This window comes from Porites lutea, chromosome 5, assembly GCF_958299795.1.
Source record: "Porites lutea chromosome 5, jaPorLute2.1, whole genome shotgun sequence".
NCBI lineage: Eukaryota > Metazoa > Cnidaria > Anthozoa > Scleractinia > Poritidae > Porites > Porites lutea.
The window spans coordinates 24648387-24661439 of NC_133205.1; the positions used below are offsets into that span (position 1 = coordinate 24648387).

Sequence of the window (13053 nt, forward strand, 5' to 3'; positions counted from 1 at the left end):
CCGGCGTTTGGCCAGCCGTGTCACCTATCAACCAACCTCAAGGAGAAGGGGAGCGGGAATATTATAACCTTCTCGCGCTTTAATTCAAAATTGAATGTTTGTTGGCAATATCTTCTATTCTCAATTATAAGGTTCAACACGGATAAGTACTTTTGACATTTATTTCCGATCGGGAAGTTTCCGTGATACCTATGTATGACCCTTACAAAGCATCACAGTTCTATCACTGCTGCTGTCAGGTTTAACCCGAAATTCTGAATTAACCCCTTAACTATTCTTCAACAACTAAACTCGGGATTTTCTACTCTCTTAACAGTTTAAGCACTTCCGCAGGAAAATACAAAATCTCAAATCTCGAGGATGTTTAAACGAGCAACGGTGTCGTAGCACCTCGTAGTGCTTTTAGCAGATATTTCAATTCCAAACTTCTCAGCTCCATATCATGACTCTTTGTCTTTCCCTAGATATACAGTATTACTGTTTCCACCCTCGAAATATTAGATTCAATGGTGACTGAAGTATCATAAGTGTTAGGCTAAAAATATCGCGACAATGATAATTCCTTTGCAGCTCACTCGAACGGCCAGACCGAAGAATCATCGCCACGGCGAGGCAAATCATCAGAGAAAACGACGAGGGTACGGACTGTGTTGAATGAGAAGCAGCTACACACGCTTCGGACGTGTTACGCGGCGAATCCGCGGCCGGACGCGATGATGAAAGAACAGCTCGTCGAAATGACTGGACTTAGTCCTCGAGTAATTCGTGTGTGGTTTCAAAATAAACGCTGCAAAGACAAGAAGAAGTCTATGATGTTAAACAAGACCTCCTCTCACCACCAACACCAAGGACCGGGCTCTGATGATGGGCAGGTATAAACTGACATTATGTGTTTCCCATTTCCAACTGGCCTAAAAAACGTAGGAGTGGTAGATACAGTTTAGCTCCGCGGATTTTTTTTTTTTTTTTTTGGCAATGTCACTTTGCCATTAGCTGTCACGATGAGCACGACAAAGACGGACGGAAATGGAAATATTTGCGCACAGGTGGTGGTTAATCGAGCTTGGCGAGCAAACTTAAGGCAGTTTTCACTGTTTTTTATTTCAATAAAATCGCGCTTTGCTCTTGATCCAAGCCTTTTTCTTTTGCTTGAACACCGTGCTAGGAGTTTTCTTGTTAATATAATTGGAAGAATTAGCCAAAAGGTGTTAATTTTGGATTGTTAGGCTTCACAGCTGGTAAGACGATTCTTCGAGATTTTATATCTTCACAGACGCTCTCTCACTAGACTTCCTCCTTTAGAAATGGCAACTCTACGAAGGATTCTGCGAGATTATTACTAAACGATCTTAATGTTGAAGGAGAAACATTTTTTTTCTTATACTCAAACCCCTTTGAATAAGAATGTACAAAAGTGTGGCCTATTATAAAATCATCCATCCTCGCTGACGGGGTTCATCGAAGCTTAGCCCTAGCATCTGGTGTTTTTGTCATCATGCGCACACAGAGTTGCTTGATCTTAATTTTAGATAAACGTTAGACTTCGGCTAGTGCCTCCTTTCACTATTCTGACCGACTGTTATAGCCTGTTCTTTACGCAACGATTTAGCAAAGAAATGACATTACCATTAGCCCCAGTGGGATATCGAACTGTATACGTTTTACAAAGCAAAACATTGCCGCATCCAAGTCATAATAATTTACGGCAATTTATATCCTCCCGTTTAATCACTGTATCTTTTTCTTTGCCGTTTACATACAGAGTCCAACCGGTAGCTCACCGAATGCTCTCTCCAGCCGCACGCTACCGCCATCAGCTATTTCGGGTGTTCAGGTTTTCGCTTCGAGTCTAACTCCACCATCGCTCAGACCACCATCTGAGGTCTCGATGGGCGACCTTCCCAGCTACCAGCCTTGGAAGGCCCTGAACGAATTCGCAATGCATAACGATATGGACCAAGGTCCGTTTCAACAATTGGTAAGCCTATAAACTAGGAAGGTTATCTTATCTGTGACATACTTCTTTTGTTTTCGTTCGCTGCTTTTTTAATGCAAACTTACTGGGAAAGTTCTTCCACGCGCGAACCGTCAAGATGCTGCTTCTTGCGCGGTTTAAATTGCCAATTATACGGTCTCACACTGCTCTCAGCTATTAGCTCTGGTAAGCATTTAACCTGAATTGTATTAGCGAACGATAAATTGCGTTTGAAAACAAGCCACCGGACTGACTCAAAACCCTAAGGGGACCATTAAACGAGTAACCCAAGCGTGTATCTATCGAGTCAGGCTTGTGTGTTTTTGTGTGGTGACACGATAATTACTCTTCTTCTGAATAGATGCCTTTGCCTGTTTTGCATAAGTGAATTCAATGTACAAATATCCTTCAAGCCACTGCGGTGTGCAAATTGACTTCATAGGAAGATGAATCAAACATCTTATACTTCACCGAACAAGCAATTTTTAAAACTCCTTCATGGATGCGAGGTTTCTGTGAATCAACCTTCGACTTGGTCTTCTTTTGTCTACATATTATCAAGTATGCTTTTCTTGGCTCAAATCTTACGAAGAATTTATTCGTTCCCTTGTCTTCTCATTTTTGTTTTCGTTCTATTTCAATCACTGGTTCTAGCTAGAGTTCTATCTTTCGTGTATTTTAACGAATTCAGTTACTGGAAAGTGAAATTTGTCAGTATTGTATTTCTTTGTAATCTGTCCTAATTGCCTCACACCTTTGACAACAAAGCTTTTACGGAGCAAAGGAAACTGCTTGAAATATTTTCTTGTTCCTTAAAAAGAAGGCCACAAATAACACACAAAGTTGCAGCAGAGTTTTAAAAATTGTTTCGTAGACCGTATTTTTTTCAAAGAAGACAAACTTTAATCTTTTTCAGAATAAATTCGAGGCCATAACGAACAATCCTCCGAGAGGACATTGTGTATGGGCTAGCTGAACATCTTTAAGACAGCGAAAATACAGTTTCTTGTAAAACAAAAGTTTTTCTCGGCAGCTGTGCTCTACTGAATTTCAACCGGTATTTTAAAGTTTTTTTTTTCTTGTCAGTCTTTAGCCTTGCCTGCTGGTCCTCTGGTCTCACGCTCAACGTATTTCCAATATTGGTTTTTGAAAGCCTCGAGTTCTATTTATATTTCAATGCATAGGTTGTACTTATAAATTATAGCTATTTTGTGGATGAAATGTTCAAACCGTCTCAGAACAGTATCTGAACTGGCAGGAAGACCTATGTGCCCAATTGTTAACAAAGATTTATTTTTGACGTTAGCTACGCAGCGGGATGTTTGTTGAGTTAACCGTGATAAACATCTATTTCCCAGCGTGTGGTAAAAGAGTTCATTTAGCGAACAAAAGGCACATGCGTAAAGAAACCTCTCGTACCACTGTATTCAATGGCAACATTTTTCTACATACAAATCGAGACGAGGAGTGTTGATAATTCTACTGACAAACAACACGCACCAGAAGAATAAAAAACGCTTCTGGCTAAAGACCACCAACCGAATATACAAACAGACCAAGAATAGAAACATGAAACAGTTTGCACAATTTCCAAAATGGACTCTTGAGCCCGACGTGCTCTGACAAAACGCTGCATGTGTCTTTTTAAGAATTCATCGTTTGTTTGTTCTTGTTGAGTAGACAGTGCTTATCTCGAGCGTTTTTTCCCTTCCTTTCCTCATCCTAACCGCAGTTCTCTTTTTCCCTTTGATCTCTGTTGTTAGGTACAGTTTTCAGAGCAAGCCCCGCATATGGTATCGCGTCCGCATGAGGGAATAGGCGCAAATTAACTCTTCTCCCGATTGTAAAAATGCAACAAGATGAAAAATTGATCACAGACGCGAGGACATTGGACATCGCCGCAGCGATCGCATGCCGGAAATCTTAATTTATTTCTTCTATAGCGAGCAACAAACATTGTGTAAAGTGTAAAGTTCAATTATGGAAAGGAACGAATCTTCCCTATGTTCCGTCAGTGTATATATTTTATGGAATAAGTTTTACGTGTTGAGAGAGGAGCTCTCAAAAAATAAAGTCTATAATAATTTGCGTTGGTTTCATTCATTCTCCCTTGAACCAGGTGACCTATAACCAATTACTTTTCTCTTCCTCTTCTTCTTTAAAGCATTCAGACAGGGTAATTGCTGTAAGAAAGATAATTGGGATCAAATAGTACGAGTAGTAGGTATGGTGAATTCAACTCTGTGCGTGCTGCTGCAGTGTCGACGATTTTGTTTTTTTTTTCTTTTTCTAATGTTTTGAAAATAAATAATGACAGCTTTGCTTTTGGCCGCATCTTGCGACGAAGGCTTTCTTTTCTCAATCCTTAGGTTTCGTGACACAGAATAAAAGAAAGAACGCTAAAATAAGGGTCGCGCTTCGAGCCGTTTCGAGCGATTAAACTTTTCGAGGACATCCATTAAATTTCAAACTTGAACGCGTACTGTACTGGTGTCAGAAATACATTCAATGTTTGTGCATTTCGAGCAATTAAAAAGGAAGCTTCAGATGTTCAAAATTGTTTGAAATAAAACTTTTTTTTTCAGACACCGTGGTGCCAGTTTGACCATCGCTGTCAGGTGTTGTTTTGCTATGTTCACATTCTAACCCCGCCTTGTTGTGCCTTCTGGTTTTATTATGTCAATCCCCTTTTCCCTTTTCCTTCCTCTCGGCAGATACTGCCGATAATCAGATAAATTGACCACGAAGTCAGAAAGGGGAGTAATGTATAGACACGCTGAAATCGGTATACATCAAAACCATTCAACGCCTTGAATAGAAAAGGCGGAGTAAAAAGTTTTTCAAGTCAATGTTTATCGCTATCGCCAGATACCGTACAATCTTTAAGTCAAAAATTCTCCTCCAGGATATTTTGAAATTTCGCGTAAACTTGCAGGTGCATCGAGGGTTTCGTGTGGTTCGCCCTTTTAGCCTCGGGCTACACAGGAAAGCAGGAATGGAATTTTTATGATAGGTTTTTTTGTGATGTTAGTTATAATGCTGTAAACGACTTCTCAGAAGTTAATTGAGCTATTTTGCAATGGTTAAAATCTCTTTAATTCTTACGAACGAATCCTTCGATGCCTCCACGACTCGAAACTATGTTTTGACTATGTTTCAGACCAATAACCAGCCCACGAGTCGACGGTTTTTGCGGCAAGAAGCTTTGCGTGAGTTCTTTGTATTCGCGCACTTGATATGTAGACAACCCTGATCGAGGTACATGACCTATCGTCTGGGAACCAGGGTAATTGCAACTTTTTCGAAATCATTCTTCATCACACTCTGCCACGCTTTTAATTGTTATCTCAATAAAACAGAGCTAAGCTATAGAGAGTTAGAATTTGCAGCGAAAACCAACTTCACCGAAAGACAAAAAATACCGTGTTGATTATTTTTGGAAATGTATCCCTTTTGACCATTATCGAGGGCCGCTGATTTTGAAGATCAGATTATGGTGTCATCGCAAGTGATATATTGGTTGTATTCTTTCGTCAGTTTTGCCCCAGTTTTATTTTATTGTGGGAACAAATTATCATTCTAATGACAGATAAACGGGAGAAAAAACAGCGTCCATTTCAGCAATTCGGTTTTGCTCGCTTGTCCTTTTTTTTTATGGGTAAATTTTTTTGGTTAATTCCTATTTAACAGGCTTGGCGAAAGATGTAGAATTTTTTAAACATATTTAAGATCATCAACCATAAATGCACTATATACGCTTTCCAAAAATTTCTGGTACGAGTCTAAACTGATAGCAATTCTTGTTCAGACTAAGCATGTACAAAAATAGCGAATTCTTGCGTGTGATTGTTCGCGTTCCTACGAAACGACACGCAACAAAGTCTAGTCAACTTAAAATAACTATCCGTGGAATCTGTGACTCAAATTTGTCAATTGCCTATTTCAAAATCGTCTTGAGCTTCATTACAGTATATTTACAGCCAGTCTGTGTTTAAATACTGGCAGATGGCACAAATTTAAAAGCCACAGCCAACCCGCCTAACCACATTATCGACAATGCCTGTAGGAAAAATTAAGATGAAGTCTTAGTATAAACAGTAATCTCAGAGTTAAAATAAGACGAATGAAAAAGGATAAAACCCAGTTTTCCTAAATATGATTTCAGGGAAAATCGAGGTTGCTTTCCTTAAAGAGACACAGGTAACACCGAGAACTGCGGCAATTTGTTCGCGTGCTAGATTATAAACTGATCATGCATGCTGAGTTAATTACTTCGAAATTATTTGTCATTTTCTGTTTCTTTGGAGAGCGGCTTTAGAGCGATCTTACTCTTAGAACAGTCGTTGTCACTCACAAATTTCAGACACGCGATATTTTGGAACTTGAGTCGACGAGGCAGTTGACAGTGGTTATAGTGGCAGAAAGAGAGAGTGATCGATGGTAAACTATGAAGGGCATTCCAGTTTAGACGGTCAATATTAAAAGCAGTGACGATCAGTGACTCACTGGCTAACACGAAAATTGTGAGACTTGGTCGAAACATGAGCTACGACTAGCATATGTCAGCAACTATATTTTGCTGCAAATAAGATCATCTTCAAACAAAATGCCTAAACGTTGCCCTTATAGCATGCGATTGCTACAGTTCAAAGGTAAACACGTTTTCCGGAAACAAAGAACAAATGAGGTACACCACAAGGAATGTAATAAACATTAGGGATCATTGGGAGCCTTGGTAGCTTTCGTCCGTAAAGTTGAAGTTTGAGCATTACTCATATGAACAGGCCTCCGTCGAGCGGGAGGGTTTCTTCCCTTTCCATCTCCTCGCGATTTTTAGTAGCCCCCCTTCCCCCAACCAACAGGCGTAACGCCTTGATCACAGTATACTCATAATAATTGTCTCCGCCTGTAATGAACTGTACTGAATATCACGGTAAAGAATCACTCTGCACGATATTTGCAACATAGGGGTCAATTACAGCATTTTATCCAATCTTTGGCTTCACGCTTTACAGAAGTCATCCATATTGCGGCATGACTTCGAAAAAACTATGTGCTCTCAGTGTACAGAATATGGCTGTTATGGTTATATTTAGAATTAAATTTACAGACAAAAGTATACCACAGTTGATATTACACATTACTACGGGTATCGCACAGTTCTGTGCAGTATCGTAGATGTTACTGTCACGGTCGTGTTGGGAAAAGTTATTCACAGACACAATTCAATCAAGAACAATACGGGCATCACGACGCCGTAGTAGATACTATAACTTTTAATGTTATACTTATTCACACACAAAGAAAGCTAAGCCGTACGGTGTAAGACTGATAACGAAATACCTGGCTTCCGCACTGCTATGCACAAAAGAAAAAATTAGCTTAGCATTTTTCATTCGCCTTCAGATATCCCGAAAAGACGCACTGTGAATGACCATCAAGGTTGAGTAGCGACAGAACTGTTCTAATGACCTTAAATACAAAATACTAAAAACCCGTGAGTAAGAACCTTGTTTTTAGGAACCAGTAAGCCTAAAATTTACCAGTTATAGGCCCCTCCAAACAAGAACCTGTTCAGCCTAAAATTTGAAAAGGTTCTTATCTTTTTGCAGAAACTCTTTAAAGATATTATGTACACTTGGGCAAAAAAGATAAGTCAACATTCAGGATCCCGTTCTTTGGATAGGTGCCTTTTGACTAGACCAACTGCAATGTAATGATGTGCAGATTTTATATAAGGAATAAGCTGAATACCACTACAGACTCTCAGCTACAATCTACATTTTTTCTTCAAAAAATAAAAGCCTATTTAAGAACCTAAATAGCCTAAATTTGTGCTAATTACGATTTATGAAAGAACCTGTTTGGACTAACTTAGCAAAATGCAATTTCTTACTTGCGGGTTTTTACTGTAGTATAAGGGACCCCCTAAGAACAAAACAGAACTCAATGCAGGGCTGTCACTACGGCAAAGGGCTGATTTATTATAGGCCAATATTTCGGCTAAGAAAATTAGCCTTCCTCAGCATCTCTTTGATTAGACATCCGGCAAGAGGAACCAGTCAGTTATATTTACGCGTTGCGTAGACCTCTGCACTCAAACAGTTTTTCCCCTAAGAACACTATCATGCAAAAATAAAAGGTCATAAAAGCTAACTTAGACAACACAGGATGTACTTTCTTCATTGCTTTGAGCTGTAATGCTACACGTTAGAATATCATCCCTAGAATGAAAAAAATTTGGAACCATCTTCAGTGCACTATTCTTACTGCGTCCAGGCTCCTTGGTCCCTGAGTAAAGGCGAATATACAGGGTCGGCCAAGGTGGGTAGTGGAATACCAAAATACCCGAAATAAACCTTCCAATATACCAAAAATTATACTAAAAATCGTGTAAAATACCAAAATTAAGAAAACCACGATATACTTTATATACCCAAAATTAGTCGTGAGTGAATACTTTATACCCAATTTTAAGCATAAAAATAAAGTATACCTAAAATTAAATACCCCAATATATTGTATACCCAAAAACCCTGGCCGGCCCTGAATATAATAAGGGGGCGCATAAAATCGGCGAGTGAAGTAAGCCGAGGTATAGAATGGCAAACACCACCAAACAAAAGTCTGATTCAATAGCCTCACTGACCGAAGTATTCTATTCACGGATCCAATGAAGTTATAACTCCACTCAGTTGAAACCAACACAGCAAACTTTAAGTCCCGGCTAAAGTACTCTTCGGTAGCTATCTTTCAATGATACGTAACAATGTAAGACTTGACACACAGACTCGGAGGGTGGAATTGACCTGTGCAAGTAACACGATGATTTAAAAAACACTACTTCAAAGCAGTACTCCTTAGGTTTCGTTTGTCGATGCACAGCACATTCATACAAACACGTAAAGAGTGAACAATCTACGAAACGACACTTCCTGAAAGTACGCATTAGTCGCACTGAGAACAGTTTAACTCAATGGGCACTGGTATAGAGAGCATCAGAAGTAATACAGGCTGAAGTTTAAGATAAGAACACTTAATTCCGATCGGCAGTGATTAGAACTCAAATGAAGAATGATCCTCGCAGTTGTGAACGCATGCAATTGCGTAAGAAGCCTGACGAGAAAGAATTCAGGGCTTCAACGGGATTTGAACCCGTGACCTAACGATACCGGTGCGATGCCCTAACCAACTAAGCTATAAAGCCACTGATGTTGGAAGCTGGTCAATTATGTGTTCATATGTTCACAAAGAGAAATATCAAGCTGAACCTAATCGCAGACGGCATGACTAGGATAGAATATAGCATGTTTTTTTTATAAATTTTAACATTATCTAACAAACACTGTTTAGCTGCGGCCTAGCTTCGCACCTAAAAAAACAAGCGTACGTAAGTGCAGTGTCATTTTCGTAGTCACTCAATAAACGCAGCATCTATCTTAGCTTGTACATCATAATGACCCTAATAAACAGTACACCACCTTTCACTACAGCTCGGAGTCAATTATAAGCTACTAAATGAAGTTGTCACTTTTGATGTTAATTTTTTAATGTAGCCTCTTCAGTAGTACCTTTGCATCGTTCTCTAATTATTCAGTTTTGAGTGAGCCTTTTCTGTTATGACATTTCGGGTTTTAAGATATTTTGTTTTGTTTTTTTTTTCTTTTTCTTTGGGATTGTGTTTGACTGTTGTCACTCTTACTGTAGTGAAAGGGTTAAGAATAGGCTGGCTCTCCGGCTCCCTGATTCGAATTTTAATATATAATCTGGCTACACATGCAACATTATTGATTGACTGAAAGGGAAATATCACGACAGGTCTCAATTTGAAATTATTTTTGGTCATTTTTGTCTAATTTTAGTTGGGTCCGTTTATTTAAACTTCAATTTTTAAATTCCTCCACAGCTGTCGTCGTTCGTAGGCCAAAACTGTGCTGCAGTTGTCATCATCATTTCAGATACGTATTTCTTTCTCAGACATGCGCGCGTTTTCGTTCCAGCTACTTGACAGAATTATTACGTTTTAAGGATGTCTTTAGCAAGGAAAACAGATTATAACCCTTGGTTCTGTCGCAAAGTACTTCTGAGTGTGTCAAAAGACCTCGACAAATCGACTAGGCAGCATCGTTTCATTCAACTTAACTTGTCTTGTCGGTAGCCTCACAACGCCCTTCTTTCCACTCTAAAAATAACGTTCTACTGTAAAAAAAAAAAGTCGAGGCTACAGAACTGAAATGAAAACAACCGTTGGGAAACAAAGTTCAATGATTTTTTTCTGATTTTATTTTTAATCCTACTCTTTAATCTGAGAGCGTTTTGTTCCGTTTTCTTATAAGCCGTTAGAAAAACGAACGTTGGACTGACAGAAAAACAACTCTAATTCAATATTTTCAAGACGGGACTTTGTTTAGACACTGAAAACAGATCACAAACTTAATGTTTTCATCTTGCTATATTTAACCAAGAAACTAAGAACCATGCCGCTACATGACTTGTAGAATGCATTGAGTTATGCGTCAAGATAAAGCTTTCTGATAATGAAGGAATCATTTCGTTTACATGCTAAATGATGGTAAGTCGCTTATAATTTATCCTTTTAGCACCCTAGCTCATGCGACAAATAGTCTTTCCGGTTTCCTATCGCGTTAAGAAATAATCTTCTCTATAATAAAGCGTGCATGCGTGGTGGTCTGTTTTGAGGTAAGACACAACAGATTTAATCCAATAGTTAAAACCATTGTGTCATGATTTTTTGTTGATGTCGATCTCGTGAGAGCAAAGCCCTTGTACTCCGCGACCTTATCTAAACAAGAAATCTCAATTAGTTGGCTGAGAGCTCTTCGTATATGACTGTGTCGCATATTGGTGCTACATGAATTAAACTACAGCTGTATACCGTGTGGTTGTTCTGTTTGCGCAATATTTCCCGCCGTTGTCAGGGCTTTGTCAGTGAAAATATCTCCGGAATTGTTAGCCCGTCTTGGGTTGGGTCAGCAATAACATTCCTCGGGCCGAATTTAGCCCTGTTCACCTCACAGGTGTTTACTGAAAAAACACGGCTAAGGACCGCTTTGTTCTTAATGTAGTGTCAAGTTTCCGATTGCTCGCCTGTTTGCAAAAGAGCGCTTTTGTCTTGCGTGGGAAAAAACTGCGGCTGAAAAAACAAGCCGAAGATGGTGTGACTTTAGTATGTAAACGTTTCGCCGCGGTAAACAACCCCCGTCCACAGCGCGTGCAATGCGAGTTAACCTGAGTGACCTTTCTGATTATTTTAGTCATTCTTTGACAATTGTTATCCAAAACATGGCACACACGACCAAATGAAACAACATCTCCTTCGAGAAACATAATGCAACTTTGTAAAATCATAAACTTTCAAGGAATGCGCTGTGCAAACAAAGCCAACTTTCCGCATCTTATGCCGCCATGCGGCGGGTTTTTTCCCACGTGAAACTTGCCACTATCTAAATAATTCAAGACTCTTGCATAACCGGTAAATTTATTGATAACATAATTGTGGGGTAGTGCATATTTTAGATTATAAAAACTATTTATGAGCACACTCGTGCCTCCCGAGTTTGCGGTACAGGCATTTGTCATGATATCAAAGTGATCCCTTCACAAGGTCACTGGTATCGCACTAGGGTATATTTACATTTCGATTAGCAAAACAGAAAGTTAATCTTTGCAAAACAGACTGACCATCAGCTCAGAACAACTTTGTCACGGACTCAATAAGCTCTTCTCCTATTAGCGCTAGAAAAACTGCTTTAAAAACTTGAAATCAAAATTTTATTTCGCAAAGTATGACACAAGCGGTACCATTACAGACTTTGCCAGCTGTGTGCGCGGCGCTGTACAAAACGCGCGATTCGAGTGAGGGAGCCGTCTTTCCCGCCGCTCTAGGCCTGAGGCTTGCTTTCCAATATCTTTAATAAATGATGACAGACTGATTGCGGTATAACGATTTACTGTTGGCGAGTGTTACTCGATCGGAAACATGTTTGACTTACGATGTGAATTTGTAGTCCTGCGTAAAGATCAGGGGCACCCAACGAGAAAATAGTTCAAAACCACTTAAACATAGCATTGTTAAACGTATTTTAGTATTAAAACGGTAGATATAGGCATATTTTTATCGCCTAAAAGTTTTTCATCTGTTCGGATTTCCTAGCTGAAAGTCTAGTGATTCGAAAATTATAGGGATCAAAACTTGCCTTTTCGAAAATTTCAGCCAGAAAAAAGGCTCCCGAAAATTGTAGGTGACCTTTTTAGATGTTCGAAAATCCTAGGAGAGGAAGACAAGCAATAAATTTTGGAAAAAATGTTCCGAAAATTCTAGATCTCAAATCGTCTTCCGAACAGATATTTTCCGAAAATTGTCGTTGGGTGCCCCTGAAAGATTACATGGCACAAACTGCAACGCTATGCTTTCATTAATAGGAGGACTAGTAGGTAGTAGCAAGAATAGATTTTACAGTCTGCTCCCTCTAAAACGGACAACCTCGGGACCGAAAGATCGAGGGCCTGCCTTATTACAGTCAATAGAGAGTTTTAGCAGTGGTGACGGACGAGGGGCAACGAAAACCCAATTAATCCAAAAACTTCAAAAATACGAGTTTTCCGATCTTCGTTCCGAATCGCTGAAATTTTCAAATATATGTGAATTTTCCTGAAGTTCAAGTCTTGGGGATAGCACCAACGGTTACTTCTGAAGATGTATGTTGGAGCATACGAAACGTCACGTTTAAAGTCATTTCTTTTTGGCTTTTTTTTCCGCTATACGTTTTTTCCTTATGTTGATTCTTGCAGTGCTTTTTTTTGTTATCAACGCAGTTTGCATGTTATTTCCTATCACGCTACGATGGCCAAGGAACAAGAGTATTTACTATCAAGCCGGAGAAAGCCAAATTCGTCTTGTGGTCTTTACTCCCTGAACAAAGACGTCGCAAAAACGGAAAATTTCAAATCAAAGTGGTGCAGTAACGGTAATGAGTTAGTTGGGCTCAGTCAATCCATAGTCCTGTCGGATAAAGCCTTCCGCACGTTTATTCCAATCTGTACGGTCTTCGCCAGTC

The 13053-nt window shown here is 39.4% G+C and overlaps 2 protein-coding genes across 11 annotated transcripts in view; one reads left to right on the top strand and one right to left on the bottom strand.

The window, feature by feature from the left end:
• The window catches only part of LOC140937437 (insulin gene enhancer protein ISL-1-like), a 49253-nt gene extending 45190 nt beyond the window's left edge, over nt 1-4063 (top strand). For 9 of the 10 annotated variants that reach the window (XM_073386992.1, XM_073386995.1, XM_073386991.1 and 6 more), the window contains 3 exons: nt 571-872; nt 1763-1978; nt 3739-4063. In XM_073386992.1, the coding sequence (XP_073243093.1) occupies nt 571-872; nt 1763-1978; nt 3739-3804 (584 nt within the window). In that variant the 3' untranslated portion in view covers nt 3805-4063. The remainder of the gene's footprint in view (nt 1-570; nt 873-1762; nt 1979-3738) is intronic. The other variant, XM_073386999.1, reaches the window with a different exon arrangement.
• The window catches only part of LOC140938132 (uncharacterized), a 56060-nt gene that overhangs the window by 31726 nt on the left and 11281 nt on the right, over nt 1-13053 (bottom strand). The window lies entirely within an intron of this gene.